Source organism: Mobula hypostoma, chromosome 5, assembly GCF_963921235.1.
Source record: "Mobula hypostoma chromosome 5, sMobHyp1.1, whole genome shotgun sequence".
NCBI classification, from domain to species: domain Eukaryota; kingdom Metazoa; phylum Chordata; class Chondrichthyes; order Myliobatiformes; family Myliobatidae; genus Mobula; species Mobula hypostoma.
The window spans coordinates 111,648,599-111,676,056 of record NC_086101.1 but is presented as its reverse complement, the minus strand read 5'-3'; the positions used below and the strand labels follow the sequence as shown (position 1 = coordinate 111,676,056).

General features: G+C 45.0%; 1 protein-coding gene across 4 annotated transcripts in view; it reads right to left on the bottom strand.

Annotated features, from left to right (window-relative positions):
* LOC134346918 (polyunsaturated fatty acid 5-lipoxygenase-like) overlaps positions 1 to 24,821 on the bottom strand; it is an 80,414-nt gene extending 55,593 nt beyond the window's left edge. For 2 of the 4 annotated variants that reach the window (XM_063048766.1, XM_063048767.1), the window contains exons 1-2: positions 24,557 to 24,821; positions 3,590 to 3,671 (exon numbers count right to left, since the gene is read on the bottom strand). In XM_063048766.1, the coding sequence (XP_062904836.1) occupies positions 3,590 to 3,671; positions 24,557 to 24,706 (232 nt within the window). In that variant the 5' untranslated portion in view covers positions 24,707 to 24,821. Of the gene's footprint in view, positions 1 to 3,589; positions 3,672 to 3,856; positions 4,056 to 24,556 lie in introns of those variants that run through there. The other 2 variants (XM_063048765.1, XM_063048768.1) reach the window with 2 other exon arrangements.
* Between the last annotated feature and the right edge of the window lie 2,637 nt (positions 24,822 to 27,458).

Genomic DNA, 27,458 nt, shown 5'->3' with positions numbered 1-27,458 from the left:
CATGCCCAGCAACTTTTTTAATGTGAATTCCTGCACCCCCAATTCCTTAGATTAATTTTCATCATCTCTCTCTGTATCACATACTTCCTACAACTCAGAACTACATGTTCTACTGACTCCTCTTCCTGACATTCCTCACACAATCCTGTCTGGTGTTTCCCTATCATTTTCAATGTTTTGTTTAATGCACAGTGTCCCAGCCTTAACCTAGTCCACACAATTTCCTCTCTTCTGTATCCACTACCTACCCGAGTACTGCAAAGCTCTTTCGTATTTGATATAAATGCCTCCCTTTCCCCTCCCTGTCCCATCTTTCTTGCCACATTTGGTTGATTTTTTCTCTGATTATGCACTTAACCTCTGCTTTACTGATACTAATATGCATTTCTATATTTTCATTCTTTAATGCCCTCTTTGCCAACTCATCCACCCTCTCATTCCCCTTCACCCCTACATGTGCTGGAACACATCGAAATTTTACCTGACCTCCCTGATTTGCAATTCTTGTGACTAACTGAAGGACTTCATAAAGTACATCTTGCCAACTGTTTGAGTGAAAAGACCTTAAACTTGCTAGAACTGATGATGAATCTGAGCATATCAACGCTTTGACTTGTCTAGCTTTCTCCACCCATTGCAACGCAACCAACACTGCCAGCATCTCCACTGTATACACCCCTAAGTTATTAGATGTTCTCCTGCTGATTCCAATTTCTTTTGCTGGTAAACCCTGTCACTCCTGTTTCAGGTCCCTTAGCACCATCCGTATAAATCTGAGTATAATCACTATACTTTTCCATCACATGACAGTTAAATGCACTTATCAAATCAGTTTTATATTTTCCTTTCCTTTTTACCTCTAACAAATGCCAGTCTATGTCAGGCCATACAAGCTTCCATGGAACTTCAACTGGATAAAGTACTGAAGGACTTATCCTCAGATCAAACACTCCATGTTCTTTAGCATATCATTCCCTACCCGACTAAAGTTATCCCTCTGAAACTTCCCATTTTCCCAGGACTCCTGCAACACTCCTTCAGCAGGGTGAGAATCATTGTGCCCCTGCAAATTAGCCCAGTAGTTTGCCATCAATTGCATCCTTAGTCCCAAAGGCATTACTCCCAATTCTACCTGTAGGGCTGATACTGGAGATGTTTTAAAAGCCCCACTGCACACTCTCAAAGCCTGCACCTGAATCACATCCAGTTTCCTTACAAGAGACTTAGCAGCCGATCCATATGCTATATTTCCATAGTCCAACACAGATCTTACTAAAGCCACATACATTCTCTTCAACACTGAACAACTTGCTCCCCATTCCCTACCAGTCAAACATCTCATCACATTTATTGCTTTTTTACATTTCTCCTCAACTTTCCTGATATGGTCAGCCCACGGGAATCGTGAATCAAATATAACTCGCAGAAATTAAATGATCCAACCCTTTCTAATTCAATCCCATACATCCTTAACTTCTTCCCTACCTCAATTCTTTTCCTGGTGAAAAATACAGTTCGAGTTTTTTCTACTGAAAATCTACATCCCCAATCAGACCGCCACTCCACAACTTCATCAATTGCTCCTTGTAGTTTCTTGATTATATGATCCATGTCCCTGCCTCTTTTCCACAAGGCCCCATCATCAGCAAACAGTGACCTACATATATCCATTGGTACCTTTGTGAAGACATCATTGATCATAATGATGAAAAGTAACGGGCTAATCACACTACCTTGAGATGTGCCATTTCCCACTATGTACTTTTTTGATAATTCTGATCCAATCCGAACTTGAATTTTTCTACCAAACAAAAAATCTTTAATCCAATTAAAAACTCTCCCACCAACCCCCATCTTGTGCAGTTTAATTAATAATCCTTCCTTCCATATCATATCATAGGCTTTTTCAATGTCAAAAAACAATGCAACTGATTCTTTATTTGCCTGGACCTTTCTTATTTCAGTCTCTAACCTTATCACTGAGTCCATGGAATTCCTTCCCTTCCTAAAACCAGTCTGATAACTTGCCAGCATTCCCCTCTTCTCAAGCTCATACGATAACCTTTCTGTTATCATCCTTTCCATTATCTTGCATATATTTGATGTTAATGCTATCGGTCTGTAGCTAGTGGGTTTTGACGGATCCTTGCCAGGTTTCCTTATTGGATTTACAACTGCTTCTTTCCATGCACTTGGTAATCTTCCCTCCTCCCATACTCTGTTATAAAAATGCAGCAACTTCAAAAGCGCTCCTTCTCCTAGATTTTTAGCGTAACATAACATATTAGATCTTTCCCTGGGGAGGTTGGTCTCGATCCCTTTATCGCTCTCACCATTTCTGCCAAGGTAAGTGGATCATCAATTATATCATCAGTTTTTTTCCCTCCTGTTTAACATACCTGGGTGTTGACTCATTGTTCTTTCCCTTCTCCTTCTCCCTTCTTCAGACAAATTTTCTGAACTGTGTATCTGTACAAAGGACTTGGCCATGATCTCAGCCTTATCCCTACTGGAGACTCCTGTTTCCTCCTCAGATATCATTACTGGATATTCCCATTCCCTTCTATCTCCCCCCCATCCTCTTAATCATTCCCCATACCTCTCCCGCAAGTGTTGTTCTTCCTATTTTGTTGCAAAAACTCCTCCAACTTGCCCTTTTAGCTTGACATATAGTTCTTCTCACCACTGCCTGTGCCTTCTTATATTGAATCAAATGCTGCATATTATGGGTACTTTTAACTAGCCTGAATGCTCTATTTCTGTTTTTTACAGCCTGACAACATTCCTCTGTCCACCACGGTACCAGTTTTCTATTCATCCTACTTTTACTCCTGGGTTTTGATCCTTCTGCTGCCATAATAATTGCTGAAGTCACCTGACTGCAATACCAATAGATCAGTGGTCACATGTACTGAGATACAGTGAATTTGTTTTATTTTGGGTACCATCCAGACATGCATCATTCCATACCCAACAACAAGATGTCTATCAAAGCTAGTCCCATTTCCCTGGCAAATAGTTTCATGCTTTTTACATCTTTGCGCTGTACTGCTGCTGCAAACTTCACATCATATTAGTCCGTGATAATAAATCTGACTCTAAATCACTGATTCTTTAAAAAAACTATTCAAATTGTTCTTACTATTTTAGTATTAAGCAATTCAAAATACATGAACCACAACAAATAATTAAAAACTTTATAATAATGAAAGTTAAATGCATTTTAGACCAACAGGTATTGGAGCAGAATTAGGCTATTTGGCCCAACAGGTCTGCTCCACTATTTCATCGTGGCTGATCCATTTTCCCCCTCAGCCCCAGTCTCCTGCCTTCTCCCCTTTTCCTTCTAATCTGAAAGTAAGGGATCCCTGCTTAACTGGACAGGGATTCTGAGCACATAACAGGTCAGGCTCCTGTGGGATTAGGGAAGAAAATCCTCTGATATATCCCCACAGAACCTCAACGCCATGATGGAAAGGAGCTAGAAGTGTGGAGTCTGGGATTTGCCTCCCTAGGTAAGGAATCACTGGGAACAAATCTGGCTGCTTCAATTCCCCAGGACTCCAGGCGAGCTGCCAGCCACCATTACCTGTAGAGCTTCTGTCTGTCCTCGAGCTCCCTCTGACGATGCAACTGAAAGACGGGTAACGTGTCATCAATGGGTCGCTTAGCTGTGGTGAGAAGAGATTACAGGATCAAATTCACAGGCATGTTTGGCATTTCGTACTTACAGAAGCTGAAGTAACATGCGCATGGTCTAACTGTAGCCTACACAGGGCTGCGGTTTCCTGTAGTATAAAGTGGTATCCGTTGCTGCTCCCTCGCCACCTCCCCAACCCTTCTCCCGCAGTCTCACCTGATCCTTCCCGGAGAGAGACACTGTCATTGTCACACAACCATCTGTAGCAGGGGAAGACGAGGCTCTCTCCCGAAGGCGTCCGCACCATCACGTAGCGGCAGAACCAATTGTCCCCCATCAGGAACTTCTCCTTGTCCAGTTGCACCCACCAGATGCAACCCAGGTCCTTCTCACTTTCCACCCCGTATTCATGCACCTGGCCATTCAAATCAGAGGTCGCGTCACAAAATAAGATGGTTAGCACAACATTATTACAGCCTGGAGCATTGGAGTTCGAAGTTCAATTCTGACACCGTCTGTAAGGAGACTCCCCGTAAGGCAGCATGGGTTTCACCCAGGTACTCCAGTTTTCTCCCATAGTCCAAGGAAGTTAAAAGGGTGATTGGCCATGGTAAGTTGTCCTGTGATTAGGCTACAGTTAAATCAGTGTGTTGGGCACATGGCCAAGTGGTTAAGGTGTTCGTCTAGTGATCTGAAGGTCGCCAGTTCGAGCCTCAGCTGTGGCAGCATGTTTGTGTCCTTGAGCAAGGCACTTAACCACACATTGCTCTAGTAGCTGTGTGAGGAGTGGCACCCCACACAGACTTCTAATCTGTGCCTTGTAAGGCATGAAAACCTAATATCTGGTCTGATTTTTTTTTGTTTCTTTCTTAATTAACTAATTAGTAGTTTTTCCTACTAATGAGGCTTCTTTTTACATATATATATATTTAGAGGAGGGTTAAATTACTTATGATATTATTAATTGGTAATTTTGAAAATTTAGTTGGGTTAAATATGCTATTAACTCTTTTTCTGCTTTATTATAGCATCTTATAACCGAATTTAAAGTTTTTTTTTAGGGATTCGCTCAAGCAATGCTTTGTCTTAGTTTGGAGAAAATTAGAAGTCAAACATTTGAACCTATATTTGATTTTGAGAAAAGATGGGGTACATTTGCTCGTTATTATCATTTGAGTTAACTGATAGATTTCTTCCACGATCTAATTGTAAATTTTTGGTACTTTTTTTTCTTGCTGGCAGTTTGATGTTTATCTTTAGAAGCTTTTTGTATGACGCATGGCTCCGGGGCTGAACACCTAATGGGGTTTCCCCCCCACTTTTTCTTGCTTAGTAGCGGTTTTTTATTATCACCAAAACTTTTTCAATCTTTAAATAATGTTTCTTTTTCTTGAGACATTGTAAGTGTTGCTTACTTCGATGTACTCGTGTTAATTTTGGATAATAATAATAATAAAAAGATTTGTAAAGAAAGAAAGAAAGGCATGAAAATGCCGACACAGGCCTCTCAAGGTCTGAGTCGACGTTCCCTCCCCTCCCTAAATTGGTGGGTTACTGGGTGGCATAGCTTGTTGGGTAGGAAGGACCTGTTCCGTGAAGGTAGATAGATAGAAGGATAGACAGGAGTGAGCAGGAGCCCTGAGAAGAGAATTTGGAGCATATTTAATCAGTCTGGGTTGTTCATATCTCTGGAGTTCTCCCCAAAAATCTTCTTGGATTTTATTTTATTTTTGCAATCACTGGAAGTGGATGCACGTGGTAATGCCAGCATTTCTTGCCCATCCCTAATTGCTCCAGAGGGCCATTTAAGATTCAAACACACAAGCGCACCAGGCCATGTAAGTGATTCAAATGAATTCTTCCAGAAATAGATTTTTTTTTAAAAACTGCAGATGCTGGAAATCTGAAATAAAATCAGAAAAAAGGAAGAGCTCAGCAGGTCAGGCAGCAACTGCAGAGAGTGAAACCAGATTGATGTTCCATCCAGATCAGTCTAAATCAGCCTCAGAATAAACAGACATCATTAAGAACAGAGATGAAGAGAATTTCTTTTGCCAGAGGGAGATGAATCTGTGAGATTTATAGCCACAGAGAGCCATAATACACTGTAATGTTGAACCAGGTTTGTGGGTCCGGCAAGTGAGACAGGAAATGCTGACTGCATTAATAGGTATATTAATTATTTATTTACAAACAATAAAAAAATTCAACTGAACATTCATGTTCCTCAAATTACAGAAACTACAAAGCTGAATATTCAACAAACATACTTAGTTAAAAGTACAAGCAGTGCATACTTTCCCAAAGGTCATGAGTGCCACTTGCCTTAAAAAAGGGGAGTCAGAATATACTCAGGATGTTTGAAACTGGACACCGGGCAGTTAACCAATTGGAAAAGCAGCCACAGTTTTTAAACGAACACAATCAAGCAAGTTTCAACAATAGAATAAGCTCCACAGGACATGCACAAGGGGCAATTTACAACAGAGTAACACACTGGAGCCAATTTACAGCAGGGATAACACACCAGGGATAACACACCAGGGATAACTTACAACAGAGCAAACAGGAAGGATGTGGAGGCCATGGAGAAGGTGCAGAACAGATTCACCGGTATGCCGCCTGGATTAGAGAACGTGTGCTATTGATGAAGAAGTGCATTAATGAAGTTAAGGAGTTAATAAATGTTTTGCTGATTCTTTTTTAAGTATTAATGAAATAGCACATGTCTTGTCACATACTTGGGCTGGCTCCCCCACCGGACTTAGTCTGGTGAGGAGGGTGTGAGGACACCCAGCAGGACTGAAAAAAAACAAGACCTGACAAAGGGCGGATGAGCTCCTTGTGAGCCAACGGCCATCTTCCGTGGAAGAGATTAAAGCCTCACCACGTGTCTACGAATCGTATGCTATGCACATAATTAGAAGAGACATGATGAACTTGGGCGCTGCACCGTGTGCCTGGCCCTGCCCAAGGCCTCCGCCGAAGGAAGGGCCGAGCTCGAAGAAGCGGCCGCGGCTGGAGGCAGACACGGCCCCGGGCTCGAGTTCGGCGGGCGGTGCCAAGGCGGCCATCGAGAACAAACTGGAGGAGAGGCTGTACTCGGTGCTGTCGCAAGATCGAAGAAGATGGAGGTGCACAGCCGCCAACCCTGGATTCGGGATGGTACCCACTGACTAACTGACTGACTGTCAAGTACTTGTAACTGCAATGAAATTTGTTATCCTGGAGGTTTAAGCTTGTTCATGTTTTATAACTAACTTGTAGTTGAAACTGTCTGAACTGTCTAAATTTATTTCTGATGTGTGATTAACTTCTGGGTAGAATCGCTCTCTAGTACAATAAACTATTGTCTTAATAGTAACCTTGAGGGGCACTGATAACAGGGAACTGATTCAGCATGACGGTTAAAGATGTTATAATCACAATGAGTGACCTTGTCCACAATGACTATAAAATAAGCTGTATCCGTGGTATTATCAGAGATCCTGGGAAGGTCCGGTTGGTAAGAGATTGAGTCTTGCCCACTGTAAATCTCGGATCTCTCGCCGGCTGAAGTTGTAATAAAGAAGAAACGGTTGATTGAAATTATACGGTGTCTGATTTGACTTAATTCCACATTTGGTGCCGTGATTCGGATCCCGATAACTGTATAGCCTATAGCCGATAGTGCTGGATTAACCGAGTAACAAAAGTAGTGTATGCTACGGACCCAGCATTTTCGAGGGCCCCGCACTAAATGCTTGCAAGCTGCCATCTGGTGAAATCGGCATCTCACCGTATTGTCACGACGATCTGGCACCGCTGTTGTTTTTATGTCGAGAGAGCTGCATGGTATGTGTGTGCAGGCGTGTGTTGGCTCCTTGCTGTGTCGTGGTGACCTCTCTGCTATCTCCCACGCTCCCAAACCACTGCAGCGTGCGCTGTTACGCCGCTGGAGGGCGTAACGCCGCCGTGAGCCTGCGACGGGGGATGTGCGACTCAAGTTTTATGTGACCCAGCTCATGACTCCTCATTTTTTTCCCTGATTTCAGGTAGTCCGAACTAGCTCAGGAACATCCAAGATCGGATTAGACTGTGAGTTTCAACCTGTATTTCCCAATTGAAATGAGTTTTAATAAGCAACTAAACAGGTAATTTTCAGAACACTATTCCTAGTTGGTTGTTGAGTGCATGTGATCCACACGCGCTCATAGCCACAACAGTCACGTAAATTTGTTATTGTTCACTAGTCTTTGTTGATCCCGCTACTTAGCTGAAATGTGCTGCTGAATGTTGTCAAGAAGCATTAATTTTCTTTCAATTTGTAGAAAGCCTGTACACATTTTTTTTCTGCTTCTACTTATCGGTGGGATCGCTTTTCTGCTGCATTATCTGACGGTGGTGCTCATTTGCCCATCGTGAAAAGAATGTGGGATACCAGGTGGTCTGCTCGTGCAGGTGCAACAAAAGCACTTTTACACAGCTTTTCTGCAATAAAACAAGTTTTGGGATGACATTTCAAATAACAATGATCAGAAGGCAGAGTGTCGACCACAGGCTCGTGGACGACTTTCAACCATGATGAAGTTGGAAACAGGAATAATGGGCATATTGTGGGATCAACCACTACAGCGTTTTCAAATGACCAGTGCTTCTTTGCAACCTTCTGGCCAAGACTTGAACACAGCTTGTGCACTCTATGAATCCTTGCATGGATATATTCAAACTAGGCCGTTTACTTTTTCAGACATTGAGCAAAAAGCCAAGGATTTGACTAAGTGTGAAGATTATCAACAGCAAACTCCAAGAAAACACAAGAAAAATCGCGTGTATGATGATTTCAGCGGTTCCAGCACTCTTGATCCACTTGTTGAATCTCAAACGCCTCCTCAGAAGTTATAAAAGCCGAACATTTCTTGCCATTATTGACAGCTTGCTTTCTGCCCTGTCAAAAAGGCAAAAAGCTTATCTATAGGTGAATAACAACAGGAATTCTGCAGATGCTGGAAATTCATGCAACACACATCAAAGTTGCTGGTGAACGCAGCAGGCCAGGCAGCATCTGTAGGAAGAGGTGCAGTCGACGTTTCAGGCCGAGACCCTTCGTCAGGACTAACTGAAGGAAGAGAGTCCTGACGAAGGGTCTCGGCCTGAAACGTCGACTGCTTCTCTTCCTACAGATGCTGCCTGGCCTGCTGCGTTCACCAGCAACTTTGATCTGTAGGTGAATGGTGTTTTTGGATTCCTTCATCAGTTACAGTCGTTTACACCTGAAGAGATCGTAAAGGGGGTCATCAAATCTTATTAAATCATATCCGGAAGATCTGGAAGAAAGTCTTGATGAAGAATCTGTGCAGTTTACTGAGCTGCTGAAAACTGATCTTGTTTCTCATACTGGCGCGAAACAAGACCTTGTAGAATTACAGTTGTACCATTTGTTAACTGACAAAACATAACTTTGGAGTCATGTCTTCTAAATGTAGAAAATGCCTTGCGCATCTCTTTGTCACTCATGGTTACCAACTGCAGTGGAGAACACTCATTTTCAAAACTAAAAAGGATTAAAAATGAACTAAGGATCACCATGGGTCAAAACAGATTGAACAATCTCACTCTAATGAACATTGAACATGAACCTCTGCGTGAAATAGACATTTCCAGTATCATCAACAAATTTGCTCATGCTAAATCTAGAAAACGTAACTTTTAAATCGTAGTTTCGTTACTTTTGACATTTGAAATTGATACCTACATGTAAGTAATACTATTACTGAAGCGTCAGACATTTGTCCGGCTGTATAGCAAATGAAAAAATGAATTGCTGTACTTTACTATGCAAGTAAATAATTTATGTTTTAATACTTATGTGCATTTTTTAAAATTTAGGGCTCCTTTATAACATATGGTACAGGCCCCGCACTAGGTTAATCCGGCTATATCATATAGGGAACTTCTCTCTGGCTGAATAAGTGACTGAAGACTTGAGTCGGACAGCAATTGGGTAGCAGGGCGCCCCGAGATACATTTTTACCTATGGCTGCCCCTTGCCTCTGACCAAGTGCTTGGCCGCTCGCCCACGGAGACTGGTGCCTTGACGGGATCAAACGAACTATTCGGACACAGGATTTAAGGTAAGCAGTTGTCTCTGTACGGTTGCTGCGGGTGACATTGGCTATTCTGTATTAAACTCGGAACGGGATTACAAGCCTCGGTCGGGAGAAGTGGTCGCCGCTGCCCGACGAATTCGGTAAAGGGTTGCGCATGTCTCAGGATATGGCCGGTTGAAATTTGATAAGGATACGAGACCGACAGCCCGGTAAATTTCTCACCTCGGCAGCAGAATATGGCCGGTTGAAATTTAATGAGACAAGTTCAGGATAAAGGAGGAAAGGGACCGCCCCCCCCCCCCCGCCCACCGAGAGTATGTGTGAGAGAGAGTTGTTTTTGTGAGTATTAACAGAAAATAGGCTAGCAGTTTTTGTGAGAATTAAAGTTTGCGGGTGACATTGGCTATGCAGCATTGCTCCTAAAAGAAAGAGTCGGGACTGGGGACCCGGTCAGGAGAACCGGCCACCGCTACCTGAGGGATTTGACCGTATCAGCTGCCTCCCGATAATATGGCCGGTTAAAATTGATTAAGGGAGAGGCAGGCTGGCTAAATTTCTCACCCAGTGGCATAAATAAGAACAACTGGTAATATAATAAGGGCAATAATGGGCCTGGCCACAGATCTCTCAGTGGGTGAGCATCTGGGAGACAGTGACCACAGCTCCCTGGCCTTTATAATTATCATGGAAAAGGATAGAATCAAAGAGGACAGGAAAAATTTTAATTGGGGAAAGGCAAATTATGAGGCTATAAGGCTAGAACTTGCGGGTGTGAATTGGGATGATGTTTTTGCAGGGAAATGTACTATGGACATGTGGTCGATGTTTAGAGATCTCTTGCGGGATGTAAGGGATAAATTTGTCCAGGTGAGGAAGATAAAGAATGGTAGGGTGAAGGAACCATGGGTGACAAGTGAGGTGGAAAATCTAGTCAGGAGGAAGAAGGCAGCATACATGAGGATTAGGAAGCAAGGATCAGATGGGTCTATTGAGGAATATAGGGAAGCAAGAAAGGAGCTTAAGAAGGGGCTGAGAAGAGCAAGAAGGAGGCATGAAAAGGCCTTGGCGAGTAGGGTAAAGGAAAACCTCAAGGCATTCTTCAATTATGTGAAGAAAAAAAGGATGACAGGAGTGAAGGTAGGACCGATTAGAGATAAAGGTGGGAAGATGTGCCTGGAGGCTGTGGAAGTGAGCGAGGTCCTCAATGAATACTTCTCTTCGGTATTCACCAATGAGAGGGAACTTGATGATGGTAAGGACAATATGAGTGAGGTTGATGTTCTGGAGCATGCTGATATTAAGGGAGAGGAGGTGTTGGAGTTGTTAAAATACATTAGGACAGATAAGTCCCCGGGGCATGACGGAATATTCCCCAGGCTGCTCCACGAGGCGAGGGAAGAGATTGCTGAGCCTCTGGCTAGGATCTTTATGTCCTCGTTGTCCACGGGAACGGTACCGGAGGATTGGAGGGAGGCGAATGTTGTTCCCCTGTTCAAAAAAGGTAGTAGGGATAGTCCGGGTAATTATAGACCAGTGAGCCTTACGTCTGTGGTGGGAAAGCTGTTGGAAAAGATTCTTAGAGATAGGATCTATAGGCATTTAGAGAATCATGGTCTGATCAGGGACAGTCAGCATGGCTTTGTGAAGGGCAGATCGTGTCTAACAAGCCTGATAGAGTTCTTTGAGGAGGTGACCAGGCATATAGATGAGGGTAGTGCAGTGATCTATATGGATTTTAGTAAGGCATTTGACAAGGTTGCACATGGTAGGCTTCTTCAGAAAGTTAGAAGGCATGGGATCCAGGGAAGTTTGGCCAGGTGGATTCAGAATTGGCTTGCCTGCAGAAGCCAGAGGGTGGTGGTGGAGGGAGTACATTCAGATTGGAGGATTGTGACTAGTGGTGTCCCACAAGGATCTGTTCTGGGACCTCTACTTTTCGTGATTATTCTACCCCCTGGATGTGGGGGTAGAAGGGTGGGTTGGCAAGTTTGCAGATGACACAAAGGTTGGTGGTGGTGTTATAGATAGTGTAGAGGATTGTCAAAGATTGCAGAGAGACATTGATAGGATGCAGAAGTGGGCTGAGAAGTGGCAGATGGAGTTCAACCCGGAGAAGTGTGAGGTGGTACACTTTGGAAGGACAAACTCCAAGGCAGAGTACAAAGTAAATGGCAGGATACTTGGTAGTGTGGAGGAGCAGAGGGATCTCGGGGTACATGTCCACAGATCCCTGAAAGTTGCCTCGCAGGTGGATAGGGTAGTTAAGAAAGCTTATGGGGTGTTAGCTTTCATAAGTCGAGGGGTAGAGTTTAAGAGTTGCGATGTAATGATGCAGCACTATAAAACTCTGGTTCGGCCACACTTGGAGTATTGTGTCCAGTTCTGGTCACCTCACTATAGGAAGGATGTAGAAGCATTGGAAAGGGTACAGAGGAGATTTACCAGGATGCTGCCTGGTTTAGAAAGTATGCATTATGATCAGAGATTAAGGGAGCTAGGGCTTTGCTCTTTGGAGAGAAGGAGGATGAGAGGAGACATGATAGAGGTGTACAAGATAATAAGAGGAATAGATAGAGTGGATAGCCAGTGCCTCTTCCCCAGGGCACCACTGCTCAATACAAGAGGACAGGGCTTTAAGGTAAGAGGTGGGAAGTTCAAGGGGGATATTATAGGAAGGTTTTTCACTCAGAGAGTGGTTGGTGCGTGGAATGCACTGCCTGAGTCAGTGGTGGAGGCAGATACACTAGTGAAGTTTAAGAGACTACTAGACAGGTATATGGAGGAATCTAAGGTGGGGGCTTATATGGGAGGCAGGGTTTGAGGGTCGGCACAATATTGTGGGCCGAAGGGCCTGTACTGTGCTGTACTATTCTATGTTCTATTATGTTCTATACAGCTGGAAAGGGAACTCCCCTCCAAAGTATGTGTGAAGAATTACCTAAATCAGAAGACGATTTACGAAGATGAAGTTTTGCACTTACTAAACGTTTGGGATCTGATATTTGGCCCCTGGGGGGAACTTGGGATATAGAGTCATGTGAACAAGCGATTAATTTAATCTGGAAAAAGAATTGTGGAAAGAAATGGAAATTCCTGATTAAGGACTGGAAAGATAAAGTGGATGTAAAATGGAATAATACTTTACCAGCCAGTTGGAGGAATAACGCATGCGATAGAGGAATAGAGGTATGTGCTGTTGACGGAATTCCAAAGAGTTGGGAAACCCTTAAAGCTGAATGTGAATGGGTAGACGGTAGAAGGAAAAGGGAAAAAGAGCAACAGCGAAAACAGCAAAAGGCCGAAAAAGATAGAAAGGAGGGATTAAGGCAACAGAGCTGTGAACAAGAGCAAAAAGGATCCCGGGAACCCGATCATATGTCTGGCTTACCGACCCTGCTTGAGAATTCAGAAGAAACTGTAGGGATGAGGACTGGGGATTACTTTCCAGAGTCCCGATACTCCATGGTCCAACCCCGCGTCCATCAGCACCCCCTCCGTTTTATAATTCTGCACATCCTTATGGAGACCCTGGGGGATCAGGTATAGGGGAGCGAGTAAAAATAAATCCAAGAGATAAAAGGCGTCAGGAAGCACAGGATAGGGACCAAGCGGAAGTCCAAATTAACCCCTGGGCAATACCCGATTAGACAACCGCCTAATCCACAAACAGGTGCACAAGGAAATAATGAAACGACTATTGGGGTTGATGTCCCTTGGAAACCCCTAGAGATGATTATGATAATGAATCAAGCCCCAGACCAGAAGGAGAAGCCAGCTTAATTTGTCCAGTATGTCCGGAGTACTATTCAAATGTATGGGGCTACTACTAACGACCTATTTGGGCTATATTATATGATCCTATCCCTAGAAGAGAAAGGTAAATGGTTGCAACAAATGAGTGATGATACAGGATCGGTTTCAACTCAGGAGGATTTGGAAGGAAAAGTCCCTGATCGGGATAATCGGACTAATCATTTGATTCAAGCACTGGAGCAAGCCCTTCAACAACCAATAAATATTAACGGGGTGCTGGAGTGCAAGCCAAACCTGGAGAGACAGGAAGTGAGTATTGGGAACGTTTTGTTGCCTGTTACGGAACGTTTGCTGGTGATTCAGCTTTTAACCAAGGACAAGATTCGCCCCTGTTTAATGCTCTGTTATTGTAGTGTATTCCTTCCAGTGTTGCAGATCTGATCCGGACTAACAATGTGGATTGGTCTGACAATACTCGAACCCAGATGAGACGAGCTGTTGTTTATTACTGGAACGGTCAGGGTGAGTCCAAGTCACGTTCCATTCCAAACCCCAAGTCCTGAAACTATTTTGAGTTGATACCTGCAGCCGCCTGAGTATTTACAATAATGGATGTACAACATGCATTTTTTGCTGTTCCAACACATCCAGATTCACAGTATTTGTTTGCACTTACGTACCAAGGACAACAATACACCTGGACTCGTTTGCCTCAAGGGTTTATTCATACGCCAACGCTAATTTCACAGACTCTCCAGTGCCAACTACGCGAATTGCCGCTACCTTGCAGCTCAACTTTGGTGCAGTATGTAGATAACTCACTGATCGCCAGCGATAGCGTTTCAGCATGCGAAACCAACACGACGATGCTACTGAAATTTCTACACTCGTTGGGCTACGTGATCTCGCCTCATAAGGTGAAGCGTTCCCCGAATGAAGTGAAGGTTTTAGGGGTCCTGCTCTCAACAGCCGAACCAAGACTGACAGAGGACCGAATACGGCCGATTGCAGACGCCGTCATTCCAACTGCGCCGAAACAGATGAGGGCCTGTTTGGGACTCCTGAATTTCTGCAGTCAATGGATACCGAATATTGCTATTTACAGCCGCCAGCTATCTCCATCCCCAAACGCTCCACCTACCTTCGCTCTGGCTGCCGAACAAAAGAGGCTGTCACTGAATTAAAAGACAGTCTATTACGAGCCCCTGCTTTGGGACGACCCCTCTATGATCGTCCCTTTCAACTATACGTCACCATTAAGGACGGCTGTGCTCCTGCAGTACTCACTCAAAAACATGGTGACCGACAGCGCCCGGTAGCCTGTTATTCTACTAAATTAGATCCCGTGGCAGCAGGATTACCACCGTGTACACCGATCCTTCCAGCTGTATACACACTTGTTATCAGCTGCATCAAATATTACCTTACACCAACCAGTTACTGTGCTCACGCCACATTCCACGGTGCAACTCCTCACTGCTCGGCAGACTCAGCATCTGACACAAGCCCGGCAAAGCCCATACGAGATGGCTCTCCTGAATAATCCCCTACTGACATTTTCCCACTGCACAACTCTGAACCCTGCTACCTTCCGAGATGACCCGCCACAACCCTTGAACGGTCCGGCACATGACTGCCTATTACGAAATCGGATCTTCACCACCACACGAGAAGATTTCACTGACTGACCATTGTCCAATGCCGACCTCCACTTCCATGTCGATGGCAGTTCTTTTGTCAGCCCCACTGGTCAACGATGCTCAGGAGATGCCATTGTCACCGACTCCACAGTTACAGAACAGAACGAGGAGCTTTTGAAACCCCTATATCGGCTCAAAAGGCAAAACTTCAATCCCTCACCCGTGCCTGTATATTAGCTGGAGGCAAATCTGCCAGTATTTACACTGATTCCCGCTACGCTTTTGGTGCTGCCCATGACTATGGCGCCCTGTGGGAATATCGTGGATTCCTGACTTCCACCGGAGAGGGGAGAAGATGGCGGCGCGACAGCAGCGTGCGCGGCCAGTTCGGAGATGAATATCTGTTATTTGTCAAGTAGGGGACCGTGCACATCCCGATTTGATGGAGACAGACGTGAGAGCACAGCGGAACATCTGGAAAACTGAAATTCTGCTTTGCTACCGCTACTACTGTGTGGTAACCGGAATCTCCGGAGCTGAAGGCCCCGAAATCCTCGGCTTTGCATGTTTCAGCCGCCGCGGGGAGGTCGAAGGCGCTCGGGAGGCTGTATCGGAGAGGCTGCTCGGAAGCTCGGAGTTTTCGGACGGGTGGACTCGGGGTCGGCCGTGGTCGGCGGCTTCCAAGGCATCGGCAAGCTGACGGTGCCTGGACGTTTATGGCAGGAAGTTTCTCCCTTTTGCCGCCTGCTACCGGGGACTCGGGAGTCGATCGACTCCGGACTTTGAGAACTTTTTTTTTACTGTGCCTATGGTCTGTTCTTTATCAAATTATGGTATTGCTTTGCACTGCTGTAACTACATGTTATAATTACGTGGTTTTGTCAGTGTTAGTTTTTGGTCTGTTTTGTTTTCTGTGATATCACTCCAGAGAAACATTGTATGATTTCTTAATGCAGGGGTCCCCAACTTTTTTCGCACTGCGGACCGGTTTCATATTTACAATATTTTTGCGGACTGGCCGACCATTGGGGTGGGGTGGGGGGGGGGGCGGTGGTGGTAGTGGTGGTGTTGCCAACGGACAAGAGTAGCAGTCAAATACGCTGGGTTTACCCCGGAAAGACTACAATCACCATGAAGCCTTGCGCGGGCAGCAGTGCGCATGCCTGTACGACTTTTTTCTACAAATCGTTTTTGGCGATTCTGATCGGTGGCGGGGGGGGGGGGGGTGTTAATCACGACCGGAATATAGGTGATAAATGGCTAATACACTCAATTTCCTTTCTGAAATGGTTTATCTAACGAATTTAATATTAACCACACAACACATATTTTCCTCGCATGAATATAGTGATAAGTCAATTATCAGGGAAGGACAGGGGAGCTTGAAGTAAGTATTGAACAAACTTCCAGTAGAAGTGTTAGAGGCAGGGTCGATATTACCATTTAAAGAAAAATTGGACAGCTATATGGACAGGAAAGGAATGGAGGGTTATGGCCTGAGTGCAGGTCGGTGGGACTAGGTGAGAGTAGCGTTCGGCACGGACTAGAAGGGCAAAGATGGCCTGTTTCCGTGCCTTAATTGTTATATGGTTATATAAGGCAATAGCATCATAACATTTTAAGTAACGTTTGGATATTAAACACGCAGCACATATTTTCCCCGTATGAACTTATAAAATCATTGCAACACACCAATATCGCTGAATCAGTGGGAGCCCTGGGCTTGTTTTTCTGCAACAAGACGGTGCTATCCAGGGTTGACGGGAGACAGCGATAGTCGAAGGGGGTTCCTTATGTCCAGTCTATTCCACAATTTAGTTTTCGTTGCATTCATTGCAGAAATATGTTGGAAATGGAAGCAACGTTTTCAGTGCTTTCGTGGCTATCTCAGGATTTTTAGCCTTGACTTTGATCCGGAATGCCAGCAGAGATGTTAATGTCAAACATACTTTTCAGCCCGCCGTCATTCACAAGCTCGAGGAGTTGATCTCCTTCCCGTGCTGACATGGATGACGCGCGGGTAATGACCTCGCGTGCGTTCAAGCTCAACAGAGGGCGTGACAGGGAATGAGGAAAGGTGCAGCTGGCTCGTATCGCCAAATCATATCGCTTCCTCGCGGCCCGGTGGTTGGGGACCGCTGTCTTAATGCATGTATGCATTTCTAAATTACAATAAAAGAGGACTGAGTGTCTTCATAATCTAAAGAAAAACCCATGATTAGTAATGCCCTATATGTTTGCCATTTATTCGAGGCTCTTCAGCTCCCCTTCCAAGTAGCTATCATTGAATGCGCCGCACATACACGAGCTACTGATGAGGTGTCTCGGGGAAACGCTAGGGCGGATGGGGCCGCAACACAAGCAGCTCTCCACCGGCCACTTATTATACCTATGGGGAGTAAACAGGTTCAAACGCCACAGCAAACGGGTATGCCAGACACGGGGGAAATTAGTGCATTTCAGGGGGACGCCCCTGCTGAGGTACACTAGTTCTGGTCTTAGATGGGATGCCACTATGATAAAAACACCCAATTGTGGCTGACCCCTGCGGGACAGGTTTGCGTTCCAAATATCATTTTACCTGCCTTGATTGATTATGTGCACAACTGTACCCACCTGGGCAAGGAGGGAATGGTAACCACATTATTACAATTCTGGTGGCACCCTAATTCCCAACCAGCAGCTGAAAACCGGACAAAGGCATGCCTATTATGTAAAAAGGGAACTACTGGGAAAAGGATACCTTGTGCTCCCGGGAACACCCCCTTGCCAGATGGACCTTTTTCTTGTCTGCAACTTGATTTTATTGAACTACCTAGAGTACATTGTTAGAAATATTGCTTGGTATTAGTAGATGAATTTAGCAGATGGATGGAGGCTATACCCACTACAGATAATACTGCTATGACGGTTGTAAAAATATTATTAAGAGAAGTGATTCCCCGTTATGGGTTACCCGAATCAATAAGGTCAGACAGTGGACCTCATTATATTGCTAAGAAAGTGAGAAAATCGGTAACGAACTGGTAATAAAACAGCAATTTCACTGGGCTCACCATCCAAGAGCAGCTGGTATAATGGAACGAGCAAATGGAACCTTAAAGAATAAGCTAAATAAACTTATGCAAGAAATTGGACTAACCTGGTTTAAGGTTTTATCTTTGGCATTGTTCCATATGAGAGTTACACCCTCGACTAGAACTGGATTATCCCCAGCAGAAATCATCTATGGAAAGCCCGTGCGTACCCCATGGACACCAGGGTTAACTCGTCCCCTCCCTGATAAAATAGATATGCGTACTCTAGGGGAGGAAATGGGAAAATATTTGTGTAAACTACCAAAATTTCCCAAAGTTTGCATTCGCAGGTTCGCCAGGCCCACCAAGAGGACGACGATCAGGCTAACGGGGACTATCCCACTGTTAATCCTGGGGACTTTCTCTTGATAAAGAATTGGGACAGAAAGAAATTGGACACTCGGTGGAAAGAACCCTATCAGGTGCTGCTGACCACACCCACGGCTGTGAAGGTGGAAGGGCAACCGAGGTGGATTCATCGGACTGACTGTAAACTCGTCAGAAGAAGGATAATGGAAACAGAGGAAAAATAATATCATGATGAATGTGCTAGTGCTACTTTTTGTACTATGTATCCCAGGTCTCCAGACAAGTCTTCCTTTCTCTGTGCCACACATATGCAGGACAAGTAAGACAGTCAGTTTGTTGGGTACGTGCCAGGAGTGTCCTTAAAAGGAGTAACCCTGAATAGTAGTAACAGGTTATCTGTGAGATTTATGAATTCTCGGAATAAGACCCCCCCCCCCGCCTCTTTTTGGATCGATGGTGAATATCAGGATGTAACATAACCCAGAATTGTGGGTGTCCTGTTTTAAGGGATGGTATTTACGTATACCCACAGAAGGGGCTGAGAGACCTCCTATAGAATTTACCCCATACTCCGAGAAAGGTAAATGGAACTTGTTATTGCCGAACTGGAGGAATAGAGGAAACATTTTTGGGAAATAGCTCTTGTACAGAAATTAGGACTGATCCCCCTCCGTTTACTCATAATGGAACTCATTTGGTATGTGGTAAGAGGGCATATCCATGGCTGTCAGGGCCTTATGATGACAAGGGAACTGTCACGACGAGAAATTGGACGGCATGTTGCTATTTTGCTTATGTAGTACCCTCTATATATTCATTAGCCAACATTTCTCACCATACTCAGCTAGAACGGAATAGGAGAGGAATTACAGAAAGTGAGAGATTTTGGATGATAGCTTTTCCTTTTTAATGGGACAGCCCGAAATTCGCGAGAAATAATCATATTGGCAGCTGCACTAGAGGAGTTGGCGAATAGTACTGCTGAGGTTTTAACTGATGTCCAGACCCAGATTAAGCATTTAACTACTGAAATAGTAGCTCCGAGGATGGCAGATGTACAGAATAGGATGGCATTGGATTTATCGCTAGCAGAGAAAGGAGGGACATGTGCTGTCATAGGAAAGGAATGCTGTGATTATAGTCCAGATGAGCCTCTTAATATTACAGATCTATCTCAGCATATCACTCAGGAAATCCAGAAAATTAAGGGAATCAGAGAAAAGATGCTAAACTAGTTTTGTTTAGTTTAGTCTAGTTTTGCTTAGCTTAATTTAGTGTTTTTTTTTTCTTTTTATTTTGGAGGTTTATTCTCCATTTATCTTTTACCATGTTCAATTATATTTAGAATTGGGGAGATCTAACATACTTGTACTATCAGCAATTTTATATTTGCAAATGTTAGCTATTAAAAATGTAATCCCATTCTCTGTTTATCAATATTGTTATGTTTATAATTTTGAAAGTTAATAAAAAGACTGGAAAAGAGAAAAGATGCATGGGTTGACCGATGGTAAGGGAACCCGGCCTTGGCCTTTTAACATTTTTGGAGACTTTTGGGGAACGCTTCTGCATGTAGCGATGATAATAGTTTTAATTATAGCCATAGTAATTTTTATAAGATGTGTTAGTCCCCTTCTTATAGTTTGTTGTAGGCATGATGGATTACTTTAAATTTTATCATCAAATTATAAAAAGGAGGGAATGATGAAGAATTGCATTAATGAAGTTAAAGAGTTAATAAATGTTTTACTGATTCTTTTTAAGTGTTAGCAAAATAACACATGTTTTGTCACTTACTTGTAACTGCAATGAAATATGTTGTCCTAGCGTTTTAAGCTTGTTCCTGTTTTATAATTAACTTGTAGTTGAAACTGTCTGAACTGTCTAAATTTGTTTCTGATGTGTGATTAACTTATGGGTAGAATCGCTGTCTAGTACAATGAACTTTAATAGTAACCTTGAGGAGAACTGATTTAGCATGACAGTTAAAGATGTTATAATCACAATGAGTGAACCTTGTCCAAGTCAACATACACAATGACTATAAAATAAGCTGTATCTATAGTTTTATCAGAGATCCTGGGAAGGTCCGGTCGGTAAGAGGTTGAGTCTTGCCCACTGTAAATCTCGGATCTCTCGCCGGCTGAAGTTGTAATAAAGAAGAAACGGTTGATTGAAATTATACGGTGTCTGATTTGACTGAATTCCACACTATAAGGGGAAGTTAACTACGGAGAAGGTGCAAAACAGGTTCACCAGGATGTCGGCTCGATTAGAGAGCGTGTGCTATAAGGGAAAGTTGAACAAAATCGATTTGTTTTCTCTGCTGTTGCAAAGGTTAAAGGGAGACATGATTTCAGATTTAAACACAAAATAATCTGCAGATGCTGGGGTGAAAGCAACATTCACAACACCCTGGAGGAACTCAGCAGGTCGGGCAGCATCCGTGGAAACGATCAGTCAACGTTTCGGGCTGGAATCCTTCGTCAGGACTGAAGAAGGAAGGGGCAGAGGCTCTATAAAGAAGGTGGGGGAGGGTGCCCCTTCCTTCTTCAGTCCTGACAAAGGGTTCCGGCCCGAAACGTTGACTGATCGTTTCCACGGATGCTGCCCGACCTGCTGAGTTCCTCCAGCGTGTTGTGACTGATTTCAGATTTAGATTTATTTATTGAATGTATATCGAAGCATACAGTGAAATGCGTCATTTGCGCTACACCCAAGGATGCGCTGGGGGCAATCCGCAGGTGTCGAAACACATCCACATTTCTATCAAGTCATCCTTCGCCCTCCTTCATTCCAAAGAGAAAAGCCCAAGGTGAAAAGCAGAGATGTTTTTTAAACGAGGGGTTGAGTGGTCCACTACAACTTTTACTTACAGACATAATTATTGAGTACTACAACACAAAAACAGGCCATTCAGTCCTTCTAGTGCTTGTCGGCTTGGTTTTCTGCCTAGCTAGTTCAAACTACCTGCACCCAGACGTTAGCCCTAGATAGCTATGCAAACTTCTCTTAAATGTTGCAACTGAACCCATCTCTAACACTTCCGCTGATAGCTCGTTTCACACACGCAACGTCCTTGAGTGAAGTTACCTCTCAGATTCTCCTTCAATATTTTACCTTCTATCCTTAACCTATGACCTCTAGTGCTAGTCATCCAGCCCGAGGGGGGGAAATCCCTCAATATCTTGTATGCTTTGTAAGATCTCCCTCACTCTCATGTGTTCCAGGGAATAAATTTCTTATTAACTCTCATGAAATACTGGAGGAACCCAGCAGGTCAGACAGCATCAATGGAGAGGTATAAGCAGTCGAAGTTACTGGTCAAATCCCTTCATCAGTTCTGGGGAGGGAGGGAGAAAGCAGAATGAATAGGTATTTGGGGGGGGGGGGTGCGAGGAGAGCGATGGGAGCCTGATAGATGATAGGTGAGACCAGGCAAGAGGAAAGATAGGTGCTGTGGTAGGGGAGAAAGGGAAAAGTTGAGAGGAGATCTGTTGAAAAGGTCACTGTCACGGTCCCGATCGGTTATTCCCCGGTTCCCTTTAAATTTCCTTTGTGTCACGATTGGGACCACTGACTCCTTGTTTTCCTTTAATCCATTGTTTCCCCGTGTTTCTTGGGAAGAGTTGCGGCTCCGCGTCCCGGGAAGAGTCACAGAGGGAGGTGCTGGGAGCAAGGGTGGACCCAAATGCAAGACACAAAAACACTATGCTCGTTGCAAGAGCAAAGCAGAAGCAGGAATAGCGTACTGGACAAGGACACAGGCCTTGGACTAGGCTGGGACTAAGGGTCTGGGCTAGGACTCGGAATCACAGACCGCCAGGGCCAGGACTTGATACACTTGGAGCCGCCGGGCCCAGGACTTGATACTTGGAGCCGCCGAAGCCAGGAACTCTTCTTATTCACGGGACAGACTCAGACACAGGACATAAAACATAGAGCCGGGAATCCTCCTTAGACACAGGACGGAGTCGGGACTCTAATTGACACAGGGTCAGGACCCTTCCAGGGTACAGGGCTGGGACCCCTTTTAGACGCACGACATGGATACGGAGACCACACAACGATGAACAGAACTATAACTGGGGCTCAAGTACGTTCCAAGCCGCGGCGAGCTCTTGACTCATCCCCAGCGGGTTAACTTTGACTGACCCGTACTGACAGGGGAAGACAGCTTGCTGGCACTTGCTTCGGGAGGAGACTAAGCTTGCTCCGGCCAGATGACATTGGCTCACAGTACCTTTGGCAACTTTGTCAACGCTCTCGCGCTGAACGACTGAAAACCGAAGACTTATAAACTGCCGGTTCAGCCGAGAGTAAATTGCCTCCAATCACCAAACCCGAGGGACGCGGGAAAACAGGGAACCAAAGGGAAACGGAGTCAACGGTCCGGATTGTAACACAAAGTAAATTTAAAGGGAACCCAATCCGGACCATGATAGGAAGAGACCCGGCTCTGTGTCCCGTGTCCAAGAAAGAGGCCCAAGTCCGGGTCCCGAGTCCCAAGCCAAGCCCAGGCGCTAAATCCCAGTGTAAGTCCAGGGTCCGAGCCTAACTCCAGCCAGGCATATTCCCACTTCGGCTTCATTCATTCCTTGCTGTCTTTCTGTACAACCCTTGCTTCCCTGCTTTCCTAGTAACTATTACTAAACTATTTTTGTTAACGTTACTAAACGTGTTTGTCATGCATTTGGGTCCACCCGTGCACCGCGCTTGTGACAGTCGCGGTCTGAAGACGAAGGAATCTGATAGGAGAAGAGAGTGGGCTATGAAGGAAAGGGGAGGAAGTTAGAGAAATCGATGTTCAGGTTGCAGGCTACCCAGAAAGAATATGAGGTGTTGCTGCTCCAACAAATTTCTGTGTCCTTGGACATCCCGCCGTTGCTGGGGGTTGACCTGACTCACTCTCCACCCGGACGGTCAGTATCACTGGACACGTTAATAACCAGCGCTCTCGGCCGAGCCCGCGCTCGCTTTAACAACAGACCCCAGGGCTCCGAAGCAAAGTTCAGGAAGCGGCGAGGAGAGGTGCGCACAGAGAGGGGTCGAGATCCTCACTTGTTGACACCCACTGTTGGTTTGGTCGGCGTCTCACAGGTGAACTGCAATAGGGGGTGTCACTCCCCGCAGAACTTTTTCAAGGACGATCATTGCCAAGGGAAAACTTTGTAGCCAGTGCTGAGGTTATTATTGGGTATTATTGTTACCCCGCTGTCTTTACAGACAGCCACGCCCTCTGCCCCCATTTCTCTCCACACACACACTCTCTCTTGCCACTCTCAAGTTCAAAGTAAATTTATTATCAAAATACACATACATCACGATTTGCAACCCGGAGGTTCATTTTCTTGCGGGCATACCCAATAAATCCGTAATAGAATGATAACCATGATAGAATCAACTTGACTGTTCAACCAGTGTGCAAAAGACACCAAAGAAAGGAATAATAATAAGTAATAAATATCGAGAGCATGAGATGAAGAGTCCTCCACACTCGCTCTCTACTTAATCTCTCCTCACACACTCTGTGCTCTCTCACTCTCTCCGCATATTTTGTTCTCTTTTCCCTCTCTCTTCTCACATTCTCTCTCCATACTCTCTCGCCTCTTTCCTCTCTCTCTCCCCACGCGCACACGCTCCCTCACATACTCAGTTTCTCTCTCCCCCACACAGAGTTTCTCTCACACACTCCCATGTACTCTCCCTCTCTCCACACGCACAGACTGTCTCCATCTCCCGCCATATACAAACTAGCTCCCACACACTCTGGCAATGCACACTTTTTCCTCTGCACTCACACATACACTCAGTCCTCAGATACACACTCCCCTCCTCTCCTCTCCACACTCTCTCAACATTCCCCCTCTCAAACGTTTACAATCTCTGCTTCTTCCTCGGGTCCTCTCGTCCTCTCCCCCGCAGACACAAATCTCTTATATCCTCGCTGGCAAACATATATTCTTCCTCTCTTCCTTTCCCTCTCCCCCCTCCATCCCTCCCTCCCTCCCTCCCTCCCACTTTTGCTCCCCCCCCCCTCACACTTACGTTCCCCCTCTTCAGGTCATCGTACAGCTGCTCGTCGAAGAGAGTTCTCTTGCTGGACCCTCGCTCTCCCACTAGAGTGACATAGACGTAGTCGTCGGTTCCCGAGTATTCTGACATTCCAGTGGCTACCGTGACCCTGTAGGTGACCATCTCTCCTGTCTAGGTGAGGAGACGCGGAGCCAGCACTCGGAGTCCAGTTACAGATAAACACTTTACATGGTGGGGCGGCGCACTTTATATAAATAACAGCCGCCTGTTGGGACACTTCCAGTGACTCTGTGGTTTGTGGGCTTGGCTCGCGTTGTTTTGGAAGTTGCCGCGATCAGTTCCGACTCCGTCATCTTCAGTAGGCGACTGGAAACAGACAGCTTCCCCGCCGCCAAACTGAACCGGTGACTCTCGCAACTTGGACAGAACAAAAAGGGTAGATCAAGGAAAGGGTAGAAAGTGGGCACAGCAGATGGTGCTTCTGCCTCAGAAATCCAGAGAAACATGTTCGATCCTCACTTCCGGCGCTGTGTGTGTATGTGTGTTTTTATCCTTCTTTGCACGTGTGTGTTGATTGTGTATGTCTGTTTTATGCATTTTGTGTGTGGTTGTGTATGTGCGTTGTGCGTTTGTTGTGTGTGCATTTGTGTTTTTTCTGTGTGTGGCGGTAGTGTGTGAATGTATTTTTGTGCCTGTGTGTGTTTCTGTTCTTCCTTTTGTGTACATATGTATTGTGTGATTTTGTGTGCGTATGTCTGTGTTGTGCATTTTGTGTGCCTGTGTATTGTGCATGTGTTTCTGTACTGTGTGTGTGTGTGTGTGTGTGTGTGGCGCATGTTGAGCGTGTCTGTGCATAGGCATGTGCGTATATGTCTGTGTGGTGTGCTTTGTGAGCATGTGTGTGGGTTTGTGCAACAGTATGCAGAATACAGTGTCACAGTTACAAAGAAAGTGCAGTGTAGGCAGACAATAAAGTACACCGTCTATAACAAATCTTTTTATTTATTACGTATTTATTTATTAAGATACAGCACAGCAGATGATCTTCTGGTCCTTCTGGTGCCACGTCACCCAGCAATTCCCCAATGTAACCCTAGCCTAATCACAGGACAATTTACACTGACCAATTCACCTACGAACTGGTACGTCTTTGGACTATGAGAAGACACTGGAGTACCCGTGGGTCACAGGGAGGACATAGAAACTCCTCACAGGCAGTGGCGGGAATTGAACCTGGGACATCTGTACTGTAATGTGTTGTGCTAACCACCACACTACCATGCTGACCCAAAGTAGACTGTGAGATCCACAGCCGATCTTATTGTCCCTGTGAGCAGTTCAATAGACATGTAACAGCTGGATAGATGCTGTCCTTGAGCCTGGTAGGACGCTTTCCTGAGGCAATGTGAGGTGTAGACAGGAGTAGCAGTAGTTGTGTGATCAATCGAGTTGAGTACGATCTTCCCCTAAGGGGTTGTCTACTGGCAGGTCCTCAGGTGTCTGTAAAGGCTGAGACAGATCTATTGCCCCACTAACTACCCTCCACCAGAAGCTGTAGGTGCATAAGCCCTGTGTCTATTGTCCTTTGTCTCAACCCATGAAGAGGGGATGGAGGAGCAAATGGTCACAGCATCTACAACCTCTCCAACTGCCCTCAGTGGGGGCTGAAAGTACACACAGAACCAGAGCCTGTTGCCCCTCCTAACTACCCCTGGTGGGGTCACATCTTGGAATCACTAGCCCAGTATGACACTCCATAACTCCATTCATTCTTGCTGGGAAGATAAAGAAAATGTTTCCATTCACCTCCTCCCTCACCTCCATTCTGGGCCCCAAACAGTCCTCCACATGCGAATCTGCTGGGGTTGACTATTGTGTCTGGTGCTTCTGATGTGGCCTCCTCTACACCAGTAAGACCAGTCGTAAATTGGGACACTGCTTCATTGAGCACCTCTGCTCCATCTGCTAACTTGGGACTTCTCTGGGCAAACATTTTAATTCCCATTCTCATTCCAGGTTCCGACATATCAGTCCATGGCTTCCTCTGTGCCAAGATGAGACCACCCTCAGGGTCAAGGAGCAACACCTTATATTCCATCTGTCAGCCTCCAACCTGATGGCATAAATATTGATTTCTCCTTCTGGTAAAAAAATTCTCTCTCCCCCTCCACTCTTCCACTATTCTCCACTCTGGCCTCTTAGTTCTCCTCACCTGCCTAGATCGAGATAGATAGATAGATAGATAGATAGATAGATACTTTATTGATCCCAAAGGAAATTACAGTGGTACAGTAGCATTATAAGTGCATGGATATGAATATTAGAAGAGAAGTAGAAAGAATAAAAAAATAAGTTATCACAAACAGTCTAACAGGAGGGAGTCATTATTTCCCTGGCTTTAGTTGACTCATTATAGAGCCTAATGGCCGAGGGTAAGAATCACCTCATATAGCACCTTCCCCTGGGCCCTCTCCTCCTGCCCTTTCTCCTATGGTCCACTTTCCTCACCTATAGGATTCCTTCCTCACTGTCCCTTTAGCTTTCCCACCCACCTGGCTTCACCTATCACCCTCTATCTAGTCTCCTTCCCCTTCCTGCATATTTGTATTTTGGTGACTTCCTCCTTACTTTCCAGACCTGAAGAAATGACTCAACCCAAAATGTTGACTGTTTATTCATTTCCATAGATGCTGACTGACCAGTGGCATTCCTCCAGCCTTTTGTGTGTGCTGATCTAGGCTTCTCTTATCACTCGGTGCTGACATCTGTTTAACAGGACATCGCCTAGGGATTTCTAATGATTAACAGGACAACCGGGGATGTGCACCAGATGCTGGGGCTCTCAACAATTCCACAGAAATAAACACAGAATAACTTTCCTCCCAACACGTGAGAGGCTTCAGCAGATCCAGGG